General features: G+C 38.8%; 1 protein-coding gene across 6 annotated transcripts in view; it reads left to right on the top strand.

Moving 5' to 3' along the window:
- Positions 1-21,069, top strand: part of DLGAP5 (DLG associated protein 5) — a 42,890-nt gene that overhangs the window by 18,815 nt on the left and 3,006 nt on the right. For all 6 annotated transcript variants that reach the window (XM_045396456.3, XM_073997431.1, XM_015453814.4 and 3 more), the window contains 7 exons: positions 2,138-2,223; positions 3,345-3,505; positions 9,733-9,837; positions 13,522-13,741; positions 17,104-17,293; positions 19,613-19,673; positions 20,316-20,562. In XM_045396456.3, the coding sequence (XP_045252391.2) occupies positions 2,138-2,223; positions 3,345-3,505; positions 9,733-9,837; positions 13,522-13,741; positions 17,104-17,293; positions 19,613-19,673; positions 20,316-20,562 (1,070 nt within the window). The remainder of the gene's footprint in view (positions 1-2,137; positions 2,224-3,344; positions 3,506-9,732; positions 9,838-13,521; positions 13,742-17,103; positions 17,294-19,612; positions 19,674-20,315; positions 20,563-21,069) is intronic.

Genomic DNA, 21,069 nt, shown 5'->3' with positions numbered 1-21,069 from the left:
CCAATCTGGAGTGCAGTGTCTCGATCTTAGCTCACTGCAACCTTGACCTCCCGACCTCCCACCTCAGCCTCCTGAGGAGCTGGGACTATGTCTGTTTCTAGCGTAAGAATTTTGTATTAATATCTAGACATTTAAAACCCAAACTAAAATATTTATAACCTTAATATAGTGGAGGGAAACTGATGTTAGGTGATTTTCATTTATCTTTTAAATTTAAATTTTTTTTTTTTTTAATAACAGGAGAGTACCACCATGCCTGGCTAAATTTTTTTAAGTAGAGATTGGTTTTCACCATGTTTCCCAGGCTGATCTGGAACTCTTAGGCTCAAGTGATCTGCCTGCCTCTGCCTCTGCCTCACAAAGTGCTGGCTGGAATTACAGGCATGAGCCACTGAGCCTGGCCCTAATTTTTTTTTTTTTTTTTTAAAAGAAACAAAACCCAGGCCGGGCGCGGTGGCTCAAGCCTGTAATCCCAGCACTTTGGGAGGCCGAGACGGGCGGATCACGAGGCCAGGAGATCGAGACCATCCTGGCTAACACGGTGAAACCCCGTCTCTACTAAAAAATACAAAAAACTAGCCGGGCGCGGTGGCAGGCGCCTGTAGTCCCAACTACTCGGGAGGCTGAGGCAGGAGAATGGCGTGAACCCGGGAGGCGGAGCTTGCAGTGAGCTGAGATCCGGCCACTGCACTCCAGCCTGGGCGGCAGAGCGAGACTCCGTCTCAAAAAAAAAAAAAAAAAAAAAAAAAAGAAACAAAACCTGCCAGGTGTGGTGGCTGCCGCCTATAACTCAGCACTTTGGGAGGCTGAGGCAGGCAGATCACCTGAGATCAGGAGTTCAAGACCAGCTTGGCCAACATGGTGAAACCCCATCTCTACCAAAAATACAAAAATTAGCTGGGAGTGGTGGTAGGTGCCTGAAACTCTGTACCTACTAAAAGTAACTCCCCATTCCTCAGCCATTCCCTCCCAGCCCCTGGTAAATACCATTCTACTTTCTGTTTCTATGATTTTGACTCAGCTAAGTATCTTATTTGAGTAGAATTATGTAGTATTTGTCTTTTTGTTACTGGCTTACTTCATTTAGCATAATATCCTTGAGGTTCATTCATTGTAACATGTGTCAGACTTTCCTTTTTAAGGCCGAATAATATTTCATTGTATGTATATAACACATTTTGCTTATCCATTTGTCTGTCAATGGACACTTGGGTTGCTTCCATATTTTAACTGTTGTGAACAGCTATGAACATGGGTGTACAAATATCCCTTTGAGACCCTGCTCTAAATTCTTTTGGGAGTATATCCAGAAGCAGAATTGCTGGGTCATATGGTAAGTCTATTTTTAATTTTTTGAGGAGCTGCCATACTGTTTTCTATAGTGGCTTTGCCATTTTACATTCCCACCAACAGCTTACAAGGGTTCCAGTTTCCCTCTACATACTTGGATACTTTTTATGTAGACACAAATTAAACTTCTTTTAGGCCTGGGTTTCTCAACCTTGGCCCTATTGACATTTTAGATTGTATACTTGTTGTGGGTATATATCCTATACATCATAGGCTGTTTTGTAGCATCCCTGGCCAGTAGCACTCCTCCAGTCATGACAATCAAAAATATTTCCAAACATCACCAAATGTTCCCTAGAGTGGGGCAAAATTGACCCAGTTGAGAACCACTGCCTTTAAACAAGCAAAGCCTAATAATTAGGATCTGTGAGGCCGTATCACTGTAATCCTGGAATTAACAGTTTTAGCTTTAATTTACTCTTGACAGTTGAGTTGGCTTTAGTTTCATAGACAATGCAGATAATCTGATGCACATTTAGAAATGTCTGACTTTGATCAGCCTCTGAAAAAGAACAGAACAAACTAGAAATGTTAGCTTAAAAAGTAGGTTCTTGGTATTATCCATCCACATAAGTTTTAGGTGTAAAAGGATGTACATACACAGGGTATCAACTTGTATTTATGGATTTTAATATATCACAGTTTATAAATATTCAGTATCAACTATGGGAAAATATCATGGCTCCCTTTTATAACTTCCTAATATGATGTATCATGATGTTATGCTAATACTTAGACAGTAGTGTAAAAACTACTTGTAGAACTGAAATGTATGTCATCATTTTAGAAATATCCTCCAATCAGAAACTGAGAAATTAACTTCACATTGCCTCGAGTGGGACAGGAAGCTTGAATTGGACATTCCAGATGATGGTGAGGCAACATTTATATTTTTTTGTTTGCTTTCTTTTACTATGGTTATGTTTATCTGAAGCATAAAAATATAGCATTGCCTAACTTTATAGTTTCATTATTATTCAAAGTAGCAAGAATTTTTCTTCTTTAACCTGATGTCTACAATAAAGTAGCAAGTGTTTTTCATATCTCAACATATGTTCCCTAACATCCGTGCTGAAATGGTATATAACTTAAAAGATTTAAGAAATTAGAATATTGACTATCATTCCTTTGACTTAGACATTTTTCTAACCAAGCAAGTAACACTGAATATTATTAGCTTTTTTTAATAAGACTTTATGGGTGATATCAATATCTGATACTGTTTACACAAAAATATATTCCGAATGAAAATTACCTAAATCAATATGGGAAAGATTTTCTGAAGAGTTCCTTAATCTGATTTATTTGGGGAAGCTGTTTAGAAAAAATTATGTGCTCTCAGTATGAAGTCCTTCTTAGATAATTATTTGCAGTGAGTTGTTTGACCTTTTTTTTTTTTTTTTAATTAATTAATTTAAAATGAGTGTTGCTCTTGTTGCCCAGGCTGGAGTGTAGTGGCACCATTTCGGTTCCCTGCAACCTCTGCCTCCTGGATTCAAGTGATTCTCCTGCCTCAGCCTCCCAGTTGGCTGGGATTATAGGTGCCTGCCACCACGTCCAGCTAATTTTTGTATTTTTAGTAGGAATGGGGTTTCACCACATTGGCCAGGCTGGTCTCGAACTCCTGACCTCAGGTGAGCCACCCACCTCAGCCTCCCAAAGTGCTGGGATTATAGGCATGAGCCACCGTGCCCACAGGTGTGAGCCATCGTGCCCGGCTGACATTGACTTCTTATAAAGTACAAGAAAAAGTAGAATGCTATTTAGTATATAGCAATAGGTATGAGAATATATTGTTAATTTTGAGCGGGAATTGAAGCAAATAGTTAATACTCAGTTATTTGTATGACAAAGTTTTGTGGTAGATATTTTTTGTTTTGCTTTAACAACCTGTAAGCCTTAGGATGTTTGGAGTGAAGTCTTATCACTGGGCTGACTTGCAATGAATGTTCTGTTTTGTCTTTTAATTTTGAAAAACCTCTTATTTCCTTCAGCTAAAGATCTTATTCGCACAGCAGTTGGTCAAACAAGACTCCTTATGAAGGAAAGGTTCAAACAGTTTGAAGGACTGGTTGGTGATTGTGAATATAAACGAGGTGTAAAGGAAACTACCTGTACAGATCTGGATGGATTTTGGGATATGATTAGTTTTCAGGTATGTGGTTCAATATTTTAAATATATTAACTTTGGACTTTTTTTTTTTTTTTAAGTAGCAGGAGTGAAATGGGGTAATAGTCGCTGCTTAGGTACCTGTAATATGAAATGAGATGTTATAAAGCACCTTTATAAACTGTAAAACATCTAAATTTTATGACTGATGTACTCTTCTCCCATATATTCTCAGGATAATTTCTATATAGGTTGAAAACTGAAGTTATTTTCAATTCTTGAATAGTCTGTAATGATTCCACCCGTGAGAAATGAGTCAACTGGCCTTTGGTAGTTGAGTTCAGCTAGCAGTTACTGAGTTCCTGTTGTGTGCCCATATTGTATTAATCTGTTATTGTATTAGGAGTATTGTATTAGGAGTTGATAAAAGAGTTCATTCCCTATCCCAGAGGAGTTTGTAATTTGATTAGTGACTGAGATACAAAATATAATTCTAATGTAGAAAGTTGCTGTGATAAAAGAAATTACTAGGAAGATCCTTAAAGGTATGGGGGAAGGTGACTCTAGCTTTTTGAACTTATTTTAGAAATAAGCATATAAAATAGCATTTCAAGAACCAACAGTCAACAATAGACATCGAACCAAGCTTCAAAGCTAAAAGAAAAAGGCCAAAGCAAACATCTAGGAAGAAAGCTATTTGGATGGACTTTTAAATGCAAGTATTCATATTCCCAAAGAGACCAGACATTTCATCTGTCAAGTAAAAATACCTGTTAAAGAACATTCAGAGAATAAATAGCTTTTTGAAGTTAAGCAATATGAGAACAGAAATGTAAAATACAATAGGTAGAATATGAAGTTAAGGAAATCTCAGCCAGGCACAGTGGCTCAAGCCTGTAATCCTAGTACTTTGGGAGGCTGAGGTGGGAGGATCACTTGAGCCCAGGAGTTCACGACCAACCTGCGCAACATAGTGAGAGCCCGTCTCTACAGAAAATAAATTTAGCCAGGTATGGTTGCACATGCCTGTAGTATAAGCTGTAAGACAGAAGAGCTCGGCCGGGCGCGGTGGCTCAAGCCTGTAATCCCAGCACTTTGGGAGGCCGAGATGGGCGGATCACAAGGTCAGGAGATCGAGACCATCCTGGCTAACACGGTGAAACCCCGTCTCTACTAAGAAATACAAAAAATAGCCGGGCGAGGTGGCAGCGCCTGTAGTCCCAGCTACTCGGGAGGCTGAGGCCGGAGAATGGCGTGAACCCGGGAGGCGGAGCTTGCAGTGAGCTGAGATCCGGCCACTGCACTCCAGCCTGGGCTACAGAGCGAGACTCCGTCTCAAAAAAAAAAAAAAGACAGAAGAGCTTAGATAAGAAAATTACAGGGACCAGTCCAGGAAATATAGCCAAATTATAGAAAGTCCAGAAAAAGAGAACAGAAAAAAAAAAAAACTGGGGAGGAAGTGAACAATGAAGGAGCCCGTTGAGTGTTTAGCACTGAGAATCAGAGTAGACCCACAGCAACTTACATCATTAAATACCGTGATATAATTCTTGGGATAAAGAGGGTAGGCTAAAGCATCCAGGGAAAGAAAACAAATTTTATACAAAGCATCAAGGGTTAGAGTAGCATTGATCTCTCAACAGCAATATTATGAGCTAGAACAATACTCTGAAAATTCTGAGGGAAATTAACTTCTAGCCTGGAGTTCTATTTGAACCAATCAAGTATGAGGGTGGAAAGGCACTTTTCAGACACGCAAGATCTCAAAGTTCACCTCCTTCCATGTACCCTTTCTCAGGAAACTGAGAATGTCCCTCACAAAGATGAGGGAGTTACCCAAGAAAAGAGGAGTGGGCTCCATTCCTAGAAAGAGGCAAGACCCTGTCTCAAAAAAACCAAATGAAAACCCTGAGCAAACAAAAGGCAAAACATTTATTAAGTCTAAAGAAAACATTGTGAGGAAAGAAATGGAATCTCAGCAACTGTATGGCTCAGACATGAATAGTGTTTATGTAGTTATAATTAAGCATTACTTTATGATCAGTGTTTATATATTCACCAGTTTTCATAATAGTTGGTTCACTAGCACCCTTCAATTCTGATTATATGATTCTGTGGCGATTTTTGTATCATTATTAGTTGTGGATTTAAAAGTATGATGTGTTTTCATTGTTTATAGTCTTTTTTTTTTTGAGATAGAGTCTCACTTTGTCACCCGGGCTGGAGAGCGGTGGCGTGATCTTGGCTCACTGTAACCTCTGCCTCCCAGATTCAAGCAGTTCTCCTGCCTCAGCCTCCCGAGTAACTGGGATTACAGGTGCCCACCACCACGCCGGGCTAATTTTTGTATTTTTAGTAGAGATGGGGTTCACCATGTTGGTCAGGCTTGTCTCAAACTCCTGACCTCAAGTGATCTGCCTACCTCGGCCTCCAAAGTGCTGGGATTACAGGTGTGAGCCACCACACCAGCCTATAGTCATTATCTTGATCGATGCTCATTTCCCAGCTTTGGCTTAGTGGGAGCCACTTCAAGTTGGGGCACTTTTTTTTTTTTTTTTTTTTTTAAACACAAAGGAACTATATTAAGGTATAATTTACATATAAAATTTATTCATTTGAAATGTACAGTTCAATCATTTTTAGTAAATTTACAGAGTTGTGCAACCATCACCACAATCCAAATGTAGAACTTTTTTTTTTTTCTGAGATGGAGCTTCACTCTTGTTGCCCAGACTGGAGCACAATGGCGCGATCTCAGTTTACTGCAACCTCCACCTCCCAGGTTCAAGCGATTCTCCTGCCTCAGTCTCCCAAGTAGTTGGGATTACAGTAATGTGCCACTGCGCCTGGCTAATTTTGTATTTTTAGTAGAGACGGGGTTTCACCATGTTGGTCAGGCTGGTCTTGAACTCCTGACCTCAAGTGATCCACCTGCCTTGGCCTCCCAAAGTGCTGGGATTACAGATGTGAGCCACCACACCCAGTCAGAACATTTTCATCAGTATAAAAAGATCCCTCCTGCCTGTTTGCAGTCAATCCCCATTTCTATTCCTAGACCCAGGCAACCACTAATCTATTTACTGTCTCTGTAGATTTGCCTTTTTTGGGATATTTCATATAAATAGAATCATACATTATGTGGTCTTTTGCATCTGGCTTCTTTCACTTACCATGTTTTTGAGTTTTATCCATATTGTAGCTTGCCCTGTGTTCTTCATGCCTTTTTATTGCTGAGTAGTATTCCATTGTATGGATATATCACTATTTACCAGTTGATGGACATTTAGATTGCTTCCACTTTTTGGTGATTATTAAGAATCTGTGAATATTTCCACACAAATCTTAGTGTAGACATATCTTTTTAAATTTCTCTTGGGCAGATACCTAGATATTGCTAGGTCATATTGTAAATTTATGTTTAACTTTTTAAGAAACTGCCCAAACTATTTTCCAAAGTGATTATACCATTTTCAGTCCCACCAACAATGTATGAGTGTTCTGTTTTTCTATATCCTCATTAATACTTGTTATTGTCAGTCTTTTTTATTATAGTAGTCCCCTCTTATCAGCAGTCTTGCTTTCTGTGGTTTTAGTTACCTGAGGTATAGTACAATAAGATATTTGGCAGGGAGGAGAGACCACATTCACATAACTTATTACAGAATATTGTTATAATTGTTCTATTTTATTGTTGATTATCATTGCTAATCTCTATGCCTAATTTAGAAATGAAACTTTATCATAGGTATGTATGTATAGAAAAAAACATAGTATATATAGGGTTCAGTACTATCTGCATTTCAGGCATCCCCTCGGAACAGATTACTTGAAGATAAGGGGGAACTGTTGCATAGCCATCCTAGTGGGTATGAGGTATCTCATTGTAGGGTTTTTTGTTTTTTGTTTGTTTTTTGAGTCGGTCTCACTCTGTCACCTAGGCAGGAGTGCATATTTTTTTGTAGAGGTAGGGTCTCACCATGTTACCCAGGTGCCCAGGTCTTACTCCTGAGCTCAAGCAATCCACCCTCCTCTGCCTCCCAAAGTGCTCGGATTACAGGTGTCACCATGCCTGACCTCGTTGTAGTTTTGATTTGAATTTCTCTAATGAGTAATGATATTAAGTATCTTTTTGTGAGCTTATTCACCATTCATGTATCTTCTACTGAAATGTCTGTGTAAATCTTTTGCACCCATTTTTAAATTTGATTGTCTTTATTATTGAGTTTTAAGTATTCTTTATATATTCTGGATACAAGTCCCTTATGAGAAATATTATTTGCAAATATTCTTTGAGTTTATAGCTCGACTTTTAATCCTCTTAATGGTATCTTTTGAAGTGCCATTTTTTTTTTTGGTTAAAGTTAAATTTTTCAAATTTTTTCTTTTTTTTTCTTTTTTTTTTTTTTTTTTGAGATGGAGTCTTACTCTGTCACCCAGGCTGGAGTGCAGTGGTGTGATCTCGGCTCACTGCAGCCTCTGCCTTCCAGGTTCAAGCAATTCTCATGCCTCAGCCTCCCAGGTAGCTGGGATTACAGGCATATGCCACCATGCCCGGCTAATTTTTATATTTTTAGTAGAGATGGGATTTCACCATGTTGGCCGAGCTGGTCTTGAACCCTTGACCTCAACTGATCCACCTGCCTTGGCCTCCCAAAGTGCTGGGATTACAGGGGTGCGCCCCTGCATCCGGCCAGATTTTTTTTTTCTTTTATGTTGTGATTTTGACACCATGTCTAAGAACTCTTACCTAACCACAAGTCATAAAGATTTTCTCCTGTGTTTTTTTCTAACAGTCTTATGATTTTAGTACTTACAGTTCAGTCTATGATCCATTTGGTTAGTTTTTGTATATGGTACGAGATTGTGAGTCTAAATTCGTCTTTTTGCTTGTGGATAACCAATTTTCCAAGCACTGCTGGTTGAAAAGACTGTCTTTTCCCCATTGAATTGTATTGGCATCTTTGTTGAAAATCAGTTGGTCATGAGTGTAAATCTGAGTCATTTTGACATTTACTTTTTTTTTTTTTTCCCCTTTGAGATGGGGTCTCACTTGTTGCCTAGGCTAGTCTTGACCTTCTGGGTTCAAGCAATCCCCCTGCCTCACCCTCCCAAGTAGCTTGGATTATAGGCATGTGCCACAGTGCCTACAGACATTTACATATTTTTAAGGGAGAGCAAAGCTGAGAGGATGTGTGTGTATAAGTGCATAACGTGGAAACTCAAAGCATGGTTACCAAACTGTTGACAGTAACTAACTCTTTGTAGGAGACTGGAAGTATCAGAAAGATGGAGATTATATTTCCATCCTATTAAATATACTTGTATCTTTTAAAATGAGATTATGTCAAGAAAATGGGAAATGGCACAGATTGGGAGAAAATATTTGCAAAAGATGTATCTGATAAGACTATTATTCAAAAGATACAAAGAGCTCTTAAAACCCAGGAATAAGGAAATGAACAACTCAATTAAAAATGGGCAAAAGACCTGAACTGTTAACTCACCATAGAAGATATACAGATGGCAAATACGCATATGAAAAGATGCTCAACATCATATGTCATTAGGGAACTACAAATCAAAACAACAGATACTACCACATACCTACTAGGGAACAGTGAAAATTTAAAACACTGCCAACAGCAAATGCTGGGGAGGGTATGGAGCAATACGAACTTTCCATTCATTGCCTATGGGAATGCAAAATGTTATATCCACTTTAGAAGACAGTTTGGCAGTCACTTGCAAAACTAAACATACTCCTACCATACGATCCAGCAATTGCGCTCCAAATGAGTTGAAAACTTATGTCCATATAAAAACCTGCACACGGATGTTTTTAGCAGTATAGCAGCTTTATTCATAATTGCCAAAACATGGAAGCAACCAAGATGTCCTTCAGTGGAGGAATGGATAAATAAAAAGAAATTGGATTGTGTTCACATTGTGTAATTAAGAAACAAAAACATTTAGGATGTATTTTCTACCATTTTAGCATTTTAGTAAAAAATAATCTAGGAGAGTTATTCATATATGATATTCTTTATGTAGATTTTGGAGGTTTGTAAGACGAAAGATAATGAAAAACTTTACCATAAAAATTCTTGATTTGAACACTAAATTGAGAATGACTCAGTCCAGTTTTAATAACTGGACTTAATAACTGGCGATTTCTGAATCGCCATTTTTATTTTTTAGTCTTCAACTCATTAGTTTATAACTTTAATATGGCTATCATTAATCTGTTAAATTTGTGCTTTATTTATTAACAGATAGAAGATGTAATCCACAAATTCAACAATCTGATCAAACTTGAGGAATCTGGGTGGCAAGTCAATAATAATATGAATAATAATATGAACAAAAATGTCTTTAGGGTAAGTTTGTGGGTTTTATATCCAAATTTTTTTTTTCTAGTTAAGGAACTGTTCTACATACATCCAGATTTCTAATATAGATTCTTCTATTTGTTTTTAAGTTTTAAAAACATTTAACTTCAGATTTCTCATCATTTTACAAAGTTAAGTCTGTATATTGCTTACAGTGTATTGATTGCCTTTGAAGAAAGAGCAAGCAAATCGATCAACATAAAATTTAGGATAGTTATGTCTAGAGAGAAGGAGGGGCTGTGATTGAATTGGGGTACCCAGAGGGCTTCTAAGTTACCACATGGTGATATATGAGTGTTGGTTTTATTCTTTAAACTGTACTTACACATTTTGTTATAGTAGTAGTAGGTAATTTATATAATGCTTAGTATGTGCCAAATATTCCAAGTACTTTATATATATTAACTTAATCCTTACAACAGTTATATGAAATGGAAGCTGTTATCCTTGTTGCTTTGTTAACATGATAGATTTTGTTCTTATTTGTTTCTAGTAATTATCTTTCTAGTAATGTTTTTGAATTCAAAGTTTTTGGTTTGGGTGGACACTTTTCAAACTAAGCATTCAGTTTTTTTTTGTGATATGAGAAAAATGCTTGTAGTTATAAATTCAGCTTGTCTAGATTGGTATTTTATTATACTATGTAATCCAAATAAAAACTCTCTTGAATCCTATCTTAGGAGTTTAACTTGTTAAAGTGTTTTTTTTTTAAACCTTATGTTTAAACTTTTTTTTTTTTTTTTGAGACAGTTTCGCTCTTGTTGCACAGGCTGTAGTGCAGTGGCATGACCTTGGTTCACCACAACCTCCACCTCCTGAGTTCAAGTGATTCTCCTGCCTCAGCCTCCAAAGTGCTGGGATTACAGGCATAAGCCACTGTGCTCGGCCTTAAAAAATATTTTACTAGGCCAGGCGCAGTGGCTCACATCTGTAATCCCAGCACTTTGGGCAGCTGAGGTGGGCAGATCACCTGAGGTTTGGAGTTCAAGACCAGCTTGACCATCACAGAGAAACCCTGTCTCTACCAAAAATACAAAAATTAGCTGGGCATGGTGGCTCATGCCTATAATCCCAGCAACTCGGGAGGCTGAGGCAGGAGAATCGCTTGACCCTGGGAGGCGGAGGTTGTGGTGAGCTGAGATCACACCGTTGCACTCCAGCCTGGGCAACGAGCAAAACTCCGTCTCAAAAAATTTTTTTTTACTAATAAAGTCTCACGACAAGGACCCTGAGGACAGTAACTAAATTGATTGAATGGATTTCAAAACTATAAATAGTGAAGGATGCTACTTCATTATTAAAGCTACTGTGGGCATTTCTTATTAAGGATTTAGTCCTGGAAATATTAATATCATCAGTGATGCAGATCATGGCTGTGTCCTAGAGAGATTTGTAATTCTGCCTGTTATCACCAGGTGTCTCTCTCCTACTTTATTTTATAGGCTACTGTTAAGATAATCAAACAAAGTAAAGCTAATCTTTTATACTATACTTGGATACCACTCCCTACTACCTCTTATTTATTAATCCCTCATTCCATCAATTCCATCAGTTAGTCTTGTTTTCCCTTCCCCCTTTTTTCCATCAGTTTTTAAACATGTTTAAGTGTCTTATCATTGTTTACATTAAAACAAAGAAACCTGTGGTGTCTGCTTCTCCCTTTAATTGCTTGTATACCCCCATTTTTCTTTCTTCCCAGTCACTGACAAGCTGACTGTTGTCTATACTCAATTATTTTTGTTCCTTTATTTCTCCAACTCATTGCAATTCAGTTTTACCCCCTCTATAACTTTAGAATAGTTATCTAAATTATTAATCCACTAGTTGCTTAAGTTATTAGTACTTAATTTTAAAATCTAACCTTTCTAGGCCAGGCGTGGTGGCTCAAGGCTGTAATCGCAGCACTTTGGGAGGCTGAGGGAGGCAGATCACCTGAGGTCAGTTCGAGATTAGCCTGGCCAACATGGTGAAACCCTATCTCTACTAAAAATAAAAAATTAACCAGGCATGGTGGCGGGCGCCAATAATCCCAGCTACTCAGGAGTTTGAGGTAGGAGAATCACTTGAACCCAGGAGGCAGAGGTTATGGTGAACCGAGATCATGCCCCTGCACTTCAGCCTGGGCGACAGATCAAGACTCTGTCTCAAAAATAAAATAAATAAATAAGTAAATAAATAAATAAATCTAACCTTTCTGCAGTATTAAATATGGTCTACTTTTTTGAGATAGTCTTGCTGTGTTGCCCAGGCTGGAGTACGGTAGCGCCATCTCGACTCACTGCAACCTCTGCCTCCCAGGTTCAAGCGATCTCCCATCTCAGCCTCCTCAGTAGCTGGGACTACAGGCATGTGCCACCATGCCCAGCTAATTTTTTGTATTTTTAGTGGAGCTGGTGTTTCTCTATGTTGGCCAGGCTGGTCTGGAACTCCTGTCCTCAAGTGATCCACCCGCCTCAGCCTCCCAAAGTGCTGGGATTACAGGCGTGAGTCACCACACCTGACCTACTTCCTTGTTTTTGAAATTATATTTCCTTACTACTTCTTTGTCTATTCTTCAGTCATGTTTGCATATTCGTTTTCCATTTATCCCTTAAATGTTTTTGATACTTAGAATTCCTACCTCTACTCTCTTCTTCCCTTCCATAATTTTTCTGTGCAATCTTACCCAACCTGTGATGATTCCCAAGTCTGTATTGCAGACCATACTTACTAAGCTCTAATTCTATATATCATGACTCAATATACCTTAAAAATCAATATATCCCAAACTGACAGCATCTCCACACACACCAATGTTGCCCTGTCTCATAATGCTGTTGCCATCCCACCAGGTGTTCAAGATAGAAGTCTCAGTATCTCTTTTGGTCCTTTGCTTTCTTTATTTCACCATCTCCACCCCACAGACATCCAATAGATGAGTAAGTCCTCTCAATTCTACCTTTCAAATATCTGTTGAATCTATCCACTTTTTTCATCTCTTACTCCTTAGTCTGAGTGATCTTTCTAAAACACCAGCTTGATAATGTTAATCTTCTGCTTAAAAATCACTAATAACTCTCTATTCCTTTGTCCTTTGTGTAAATGTGATTTTCTTAAAACTTACATGCAGGTGATTTTATAATCTAGCTATTGTTTAACTCCACTTTGCTTTCTTTCATTTCTGGCTTTGGAAACATCTCTCTAGCCCTTGCCTCACCCCATCTTTTAGTTTGATGAAATGTGGTTTCAGCATAGGTGCTACTTCCTACAACCTTTCCTGATGTCTGAAGATTGGTTTAGATGTCATCCTTATTTATTTTCTTTTAATGTTTTACTTTTTTTCTTTCTTTACTTTTTTTTTTGTTTTTTCTTTTTTTTTTTGGAGGGGGGTGTCATGGTTATAATCTGAAGGATGCCCCTACATTTATTTCTAACAGGACATTTATCCTTCTTTCTTTACTTCCCAGATCTTCCACTAAGCTGCAAACTCCTTGAGGGCAGCCACTGTGTCCTTTACCTTTTCACCCTTTTAGCACATACTAGGAACTTGATAAATACATGATGAATGTGAAATATTTTATGTATGCTTTATTTTTAAAAATTAAAATTTTAAGTGATAATTTGTTTTTGTTGTGTGTTTTTCTTATAAGATGGTAATGGGCAGCTTTACTATATGTCAGTTTCTCTTTGCAGAAAAAAGTTGTCTCAGGTATAGCGAGTAAACCAAAACAGGATGATGCTGGAAGAATTGCAGCGAGAAATCGCCTAGCTGCCATAAAAAATGCAATGAGAGAGAGAATTAAGCAGGAAGAACATGCTGAAACAGCAGCCTCTGTGATACCAAAGGAAGTTGATAAAATAGTATTTGATGCTGGATTTTTCAGAGTTGAAAGTCCTATTAAATCATTCTCAGGTTAGTTGTTGTTTTTGGTTTTTGTTGTTGTTGTTGTTGTTTCCTGAGACTACTTAAGAGAAATATTTGGGATAGATGGGGGCTTGTGTAAGGCGAAAAATAGTTTTTACATTAAGAGACGTAAGTTTTTCTGTGATTTTTAGAAAATAGACTACGCTCACTCACAAACACATGTAAATCACATTTTGATGGATATGATCAGATTAGTTTAAGTGCGATATGTCTTCTAAGATTGCTTTTCTACTTTCTAAGTAATTTCACATCTGTAATGTAATTACCATGTAACCCTACAGTCTATGAGAAAGGTCACAGGATCCCAAGAGGTAAGAGAAGTGACAGAAGCATGAAGAAGTAAAGTGATTTTCTTCAGGTCAGTTAGAAGTTTGGTTAGAATTTAAACTGCAAAGGAAACTTGAGCATCCAGCTATCACAATTCTCTAGCTGTGCTTTAAAATGAAGCTTATGTGCTGTGTGTGTTGGTTCATGCCTATAATCCCAGTACTTTGAGAGACCAAGGCAGGAGGATCATTTGAAGCTAAGAGTTTGAGACCAGCCTGGGCAATTTAGTGAGAGCCCCTCTCTACAGAAAAATAAAAAATTAACCGAGCCTGGCGGTACATGCCTGTAGTCCCACATACTCGGGAGGTGGGGGCAGGAGGATCACTTGAGCCCAGGAGTTCAAGGTTACAGCGAGTTATGATTGTGCCCCTGCACTCTAGCCTCAGTGACAGAGCAAGAGTCTATCTCTAAAAACAGAAGGAAGTTTATGCAAAGTGGGTTTGGTTTTGTTTGCATTTGTATTAAAACTTTTGCTCAAATCTTTTTGAGAGGCAATAAATGTACTAATTTTCTAATTTAAAAATATTCCAGTAAAAGCAGTTTTTAATACTTCAGGAAATCATTTTTTTATGACTTTCTAATTGTATTTGTCAATAGCTTTTTTTCACAGACTATTTTTCTTGAATTGAATTTATCTCAATTGAAATTATTTATAAGCCATAGATGTCCACTAGGAAGTTTTTTCAAAATAAACCTAAATTGTTCTCTAATACCTGCTATCTGATATTTACAGTGATCCTCAAGTATATTATAACTTTCTTGTTGGTTTAGGTATCAAATCTGTTGCACTTTTGTTTGTTTCCTTAAGCAGCTATACTCCCTGGATACCCAGGAATCTCTCACTGCTGCTAATAACGTGGCCCCATTCTACTACCTGTCAAGGATCTTCGTGGTTTTTACAGCCATGAGCTCATCATTCTGTTCTTTCGCATACTCAACTCAGTCCTTATAGATAGGGAGATTAAGGTTTATGGCAAAAATTGGTCTTTTAAAATTGTTACAGAACACATAGTTTATATGAGGCTAATTACAAAACAGTAGTCCCTGAGGAAGCCCTTTTCATTCCATTTGCCAGCCCCTGGAAGCAACTACTTTCAATTCTTACTAGAGTCTTTTGTTGTTTACCACCATCTCTCTTGACAAGGTTTGATCTTTTTTGAAAACACATTTTTCTTCTGGTAGACTTTTTAATCTTTCTTTCATGTACTTACTGTTTTCTTCTATTTCCTGGAGATTTCCTCAATTTTCATGCTGGCTATCATGTTTTTAATTCCCAAGAGCCCTTTCTTACTCTCCAAATGTTCATTTTATAGCATTCTGCACTTGTTTCATAAGTGCATTGTTTTATCTTTCCAAGGATATTAATGATAGCTTTTATGTTTTCTTCATCCACTATAGACAGTGTTTGTTTCAGGGTACTTTCGTCTAGTTGTTTTTGGTTTCTGTCTCTTGTATTAGAGGCTTTCCTCAGGAATCTGGTGATCTCTCACTGCCTGCACATGGTTAAGAATAGGGCACTAAAAAGCTGACTGGAAACTCTCTGCACATGGGTAGGACCTTTACTGTGGGGGCCCTACTGTTAGCGGGGCCATTATGCTGGGAACCTACACGTCACTGCATTTAAGACTTTTCTCATAGTCTACTCAGATTCCCCAGAGAAGATGCTTTCCATCTGCTTCCTGGAAGGTATCATTCTGGCTGCCAGTCTTTCAGGAGCCATGTGGGGGAAGAAAGCTAAGTGTCTCAACATTTTATGTGTAAATATTCACTTATTTCCCTTATTTTCCATGCAGTACCCTGTCTCTCAACTGTATCTGGTATCCTCTAAACTAGAGACCCTTCTGTTTTTGGTGATGGGGGTGGGTAATGACAGTTGCTTTGCTGTGCAGAATGAGGAAAGGAATCTGAGCTCTCCTTGTTTAAACTGACTTTGAGCCATTCCTTCTGTGTTTAGCTCCATTTTCATCTCCACTTGCAAAGGTACTTAGAGCCACCAGTTATTTTGAGGGGTTATGTGCTAGAAATTGGATTGATTCTCTTTTTTCTTGATTGGTGGCTTAGAATTTGTTTTCTTGAGTCTAAGTCCCACTCAACAATCTACATTATAGCTTCCAAAATGTTGTTATTGTTGCTGTCTCTTTAGTTTCCTTTGTCCTTGTAGAGTTCTGCTTTTTAAGGTTATCTCTGGCCAGGCACGGTGGCTAACGCCTGTAATCCCAGTACTTTGGGAGACTGAGGTGGATGGATCACCTGAGGTCAGGAGTTCGAGACGAGCCTGACCAACATGGTGAATGAAACCTCATCTCTACTAAAAATACAAAAAATTAGCCAGGCTGGTGGCAGGTGCCTGTAATCCCAGCTACTCGGGAGGCTGAGACAGGAGAATTGCTTGAACCCAGGAGGCGGAGGTTGCAGTGAGCCAAGATCGTGCCATTGCACTCCAGCCTGGGCGACAAGAATGAAACTCTATCTCCAAATAAAAAAAAATTATCTCTGTTCAGGCCCGGCGCAGTGGGTCACCCCTATAATCCCAGCACTTTGGGAGTCCGAGGCAGGTGGATCACCTGAGGTCAGGAGTTCAAGATCAGCCTGGCCAACATGGCGAAACCTCATCTCTACTAAAAATACAAAAATTAGCCAGTCATATTGGCATGCATCTGTAGTCCCAGCTACTGGGGAGACTGAGACAGGAGAATCACTTGAAGCTGAGAGGCAGAGGTTGCAGTGAGCCGAGAGATCACACCACTGCACTCTAGCCTGTCCAGCCGGGGTGACAGAGTGAGACTCTGTCTCAACAACGACAACAAAAAAATTATCTCTGTTCATGTAAAAGTAGTGGGATGTCAAATGGAAGCAGCATCTGATATGCATTTCAATACTGTCTTAAACAGAAAGTCCCAGGCATTTGTCTTCAACAGACATTATTTGACAGGAGAAAGAGGCTGATAGGATTTTCAGTGTATTCCTAGTTATGAAAAGTAAAAGAACTATTTGGTATTGAGGCGATTTCTCTCATCTTCTAGGAATTTCTGTCTCTTCTGAAGGCCCTTCTCAAAGACTTAGAACACCTAAGTCTGTCAGCAAAGCTGTATCTCAGAGTAGAAATGAGATGGGCCTTCCACAACAAACTACGTCACCAGAAAGTGCCGGTCCTCAGAATACTAAAAGTGAACATGTGAAGAAGACTTTGTTTTTGAATATTCCTGAAAGCAGGTATTTCTTTAACATGTTAATAAGAGTTTAACAGTTGCTGATATTAAATGCCATTTCAGATTGTTAAGATGGTAAAAGGTGCCAGACATATATTGTTAATAAGTTTCATAATGACTCTGCAACATATAGGCAGTACTCCCTTTTTATAAATGAGAAAACTAAAGCTTAAGATTTCAGGATACTAAATGGTTACATTTAGATCCATAAATTCTGTGGCACTAAGAAGAAAAGAAACAATATGGTATCCTTTGGTGCTAAACGTACTGCTCAACAGTTCTGAGCTGAGAAGAGCTCTGTGACTTACTAGCTATGCAACTTTGGGGCGAATAATTAATTCTCTTTAGCTTCACTTTCATCATCTACAAAGCAGCAATGCTAATGCCTCCCCAAGGTGGTTGAGAGATAGGCACTTTTTACCTGCCTTTGTAGAAAGTACCTTGAGATTGTTGTCTTGACAGATGGCAGAGCATGTTGAAAGGGGAGTTAATGTGTACTGAACGATTATTATTGGCTAGATATGATTCTAGGTTTTGTTTGTTTTTTGGAGGCTGCGTGTCACTCTGTTACCTAGGCTGGAGTGCAGTGGTACGATCTCGGCTCACTGCAACCTCTGCCTCCCAGGTTCAAGCGATTCTTCTGCCTCAGCCTCCCAAGTAGCTAGGACTACAGGCACGTGCCACCATGCCCAGCTAATTTTTCTATTTTTAGTAGAGACAGGGTTTCACCATGTTAGCCAGGATGGTGTCGATCTCTTGACCTCATGATCCACCAGCCTTGGCCTCCCAGAGTGCTGGAATTACAGGCATGAGCCACCGCACCCGGCCTACTTTGTATATCTTGTAGTTTACTATTGTTTGCTAATAAGCTTCATAATTGCATTTGAGTCATATTATAAGTACCCCCCCCCTTTTTTTTTTTTTTTTTTTTTTTTTTTTGAGACGGAGTCTCGCTCTGTCGCCCAGGCTGGAGTGCAGTGGCCAGATCTCAGCTCACTGCAAGCTCCGCCTCCCGGGTTTACGCCATTCTCCTGCCTCAGCCTCCAGAGTAGCTGGGACTACAGGCGCCCACCACCTCGCCCGGCTAGTTTTTTGTATTTTTTTTTTTAGTAGAGACGGGGGTTTCACCATGTTAGCCAGGATGGTCTTGATCTCCTGACCTCATGATCCGCCCGTCTCGGCCTCCCAAAGTGCTAGGATTACAGGCTTGAGCCACTGTGTCCGGCCATAAGTACTCTTTAAAAATGTTTTAGATTCCCCAAAACGCCCTCAAAGGGCATCATACAAATAAGCAACTTTGTGCAATAAAGGCAAAGTAAAGCTGGACACTAGAAAAATGGAGAATATCTTTTTTAAAAAGTAACTTGGAAGAAACGGAGATAGATTTTTTTTTTTTTTTTTTTTGCAGACAGAGTGTCACTCTGTTGCCGAGGCTGGAGTGCAGTGGCACGATCTCGGCTCGCTGCAACCTCCACCTCCCAGGTTCAAGTGATTCTCCTGCCTCAGCCTCCCAAGTAGCTAGGACTACATGCACGTGTCACCACGCTCAGCTAATTTTTTGTAGTTTTAGTAGAGACGGGGTTTCACCATGTTAGCCAGGATGGTCTCAATCTCCTGACCTCATGATCCACCTGCCGCGGCCTCCCAAAGTGCTGGGATTACAGGCATGAGCCAAGGCGCCTGGCCAAGACAGGTCTTTCTAATAAGATACAAGCTAGTAACTTCAGGATTAGAATACCTTGTATTCTAACTCAATTATTGCCTAGCTGGAGTTAGCTACATTTACTTGTTAACAAGCAACAGACTTAAGAACATTGTAACTCCTGTTCTGCTTTTTGAACAATTAGTTCAGATAAAATTATAGAAATAGTATGATTGAAGGCAAGTTTCTTAGCAGGTACCTTTACTCCAGCTCATGGATTAACAAGTAACAAGTAAATGTAGCTAACTCCAGCTAGACAATAATTGAGTTGTTGCTTCTGTCTCCAGAAGTCACCTTCCTTTTGACTTTTCTTTAGTATATAGCTCTGGATTTGGCTGAGATTCAGAGTATTGCTGATAGAGCCACCTGAGCCTGACTGACCACCATGGTAACAGACTTGTGAGCTTTCTGCAGAAGAATGCATTTAGTTTATAAGGCCATCCCACAGTAGCTGTAGTCCAAAACTAATCTATCTGGATCAGGCCTGATCTTGCGCCAGGCTCCATGTTTGATCCATTCCCTAAATTAATTGCCATTATAAAGGATGGACTCAAAACACAAGTGAAACAATAACAATATGTTTAATTATGAGTGTAATGCTGTTTTTTTTTTCTTCTTTAGGAACAGCATAGTGGAAGATGCTCGGTGTCCTGGATTACCAGATTTAATTGAAGAAAACCATGTAAGTACAATTCCAGTGTGGTTAGATAGCCCCCAGTATGTCATATGTTTATATCATTATAGAATGTAACTTCATAAACCATCCCCAAAATTTCCATTGGAAATCTAGATCAGTCATATAGAATGGTGGTTCTTGTTTCAATGACATTTGGGTCGTTTAAAACCATAGTGTCATTTTGTATTCTTCAACTCATATCAGGATGAATATGGAACCAGTGAACTGGAGCAGAAATCAGCAAACTTTGGCCCCTATTTTTACAAATCATATTTTATTGCCGTAGCCACATATTTGTTTATGTATTCTATCTGGCTGCTTTTGCAATACAGTGGTAGAGTTGAGTACTTATCACAGAGACCCTGTGGCTCACAAACCTAAAATATTTACTATTTGGTCCTTTACAGAAAATGTTTGCCAGTCCCTGAGCTAGAGTATAGGTACTTGCTGAGAAACTTGCCTTCAATCATACTATTTCTATTTTATCTGAACTAATTGTTGAAGAGGCAGGATAGTAGGATTTATAATGTTCTTAAGCCTGTGTCCAGGATATCATCCTTCTGTTTTTCTTACATTTAATAGCAACAAGACTTTTAAAATTTGTTCCAAGTAATTGATAATTAAATTTAATGCCATTTTTACTTCTAGGATGTAAATAAGACAAACTTGAAGGTGGATTGTTTACCCAGTGAGGGAATGAGTTTGCCTCTTCTTGCTGGTGGAGTAGCAGATGATATTAATACTAACAAAAAAGAAGGAATTTCAGATGTTGTGGAAGGCATGGAACTGAATTCTTCGATTACATCACAGGATGTTTTGATGAGTAGCCCTGAAAAAAATACAGCTTCACAAAATAGCATCTTAGAAGAAGGGGAAACTAAAATTTCTCAGTCAGGTGAGATATTTAAAATATATTTAAATGAGCCTTTATTAAAGAAATGAACTTGGATTAAGGTATAAATTATCCTATAAGGTCCATTTTACATTAGAGCTAACTATTTAGGAACCTTCACTGTTAGTGAAGACCATGAATTAGAAAAATTCCCTCAAGCTTTTTTTTTTTTGAGACAAAATCTCACTTTGTCGCCCAGACCTGGAATGCAGTCGCGTGATCTCAGCTCACTGTAACCTCCGCCTCCTAGGTTGAAGCAATTCTCCTGCCTCAGCCTCCCCACGTGCCACTGCACCTGGCTAATTTTTGTATTTTTAGTAGAGACAGAGTTTCACCACATTGGTCAGGCTGGGCTTTTTTTCAGTTCTCCTTCTTTTCAACACATATCCCCAAGTCTTTCTTCAAAATATCCTATTTTTCTTCCCTACTGCCTAGTTCTACCTATATTGTTGTGATGGTTCTGCAATAGGAAATGGCTCCTGTATTTTTGTTATAATGTGTGCCAGTTCC

The sequence above is a fragment of the Macaca fascicularis genome, chromosome 7 (assembly GCF_037993035.2).
Source record: "Macaca fascicularis isolate 582-1 chromosome 7, T2T-MFA8v1.1".
Taxonomy (NCBI): Eukaryota; Metazoa; Chordata; class Mammalia; order Primates; family Cercopithecidae; genus Macaca; species Macaca fascicularis.
This window is presented reverse-complemented; position numbering and strand designations above follow the sequence as displayed.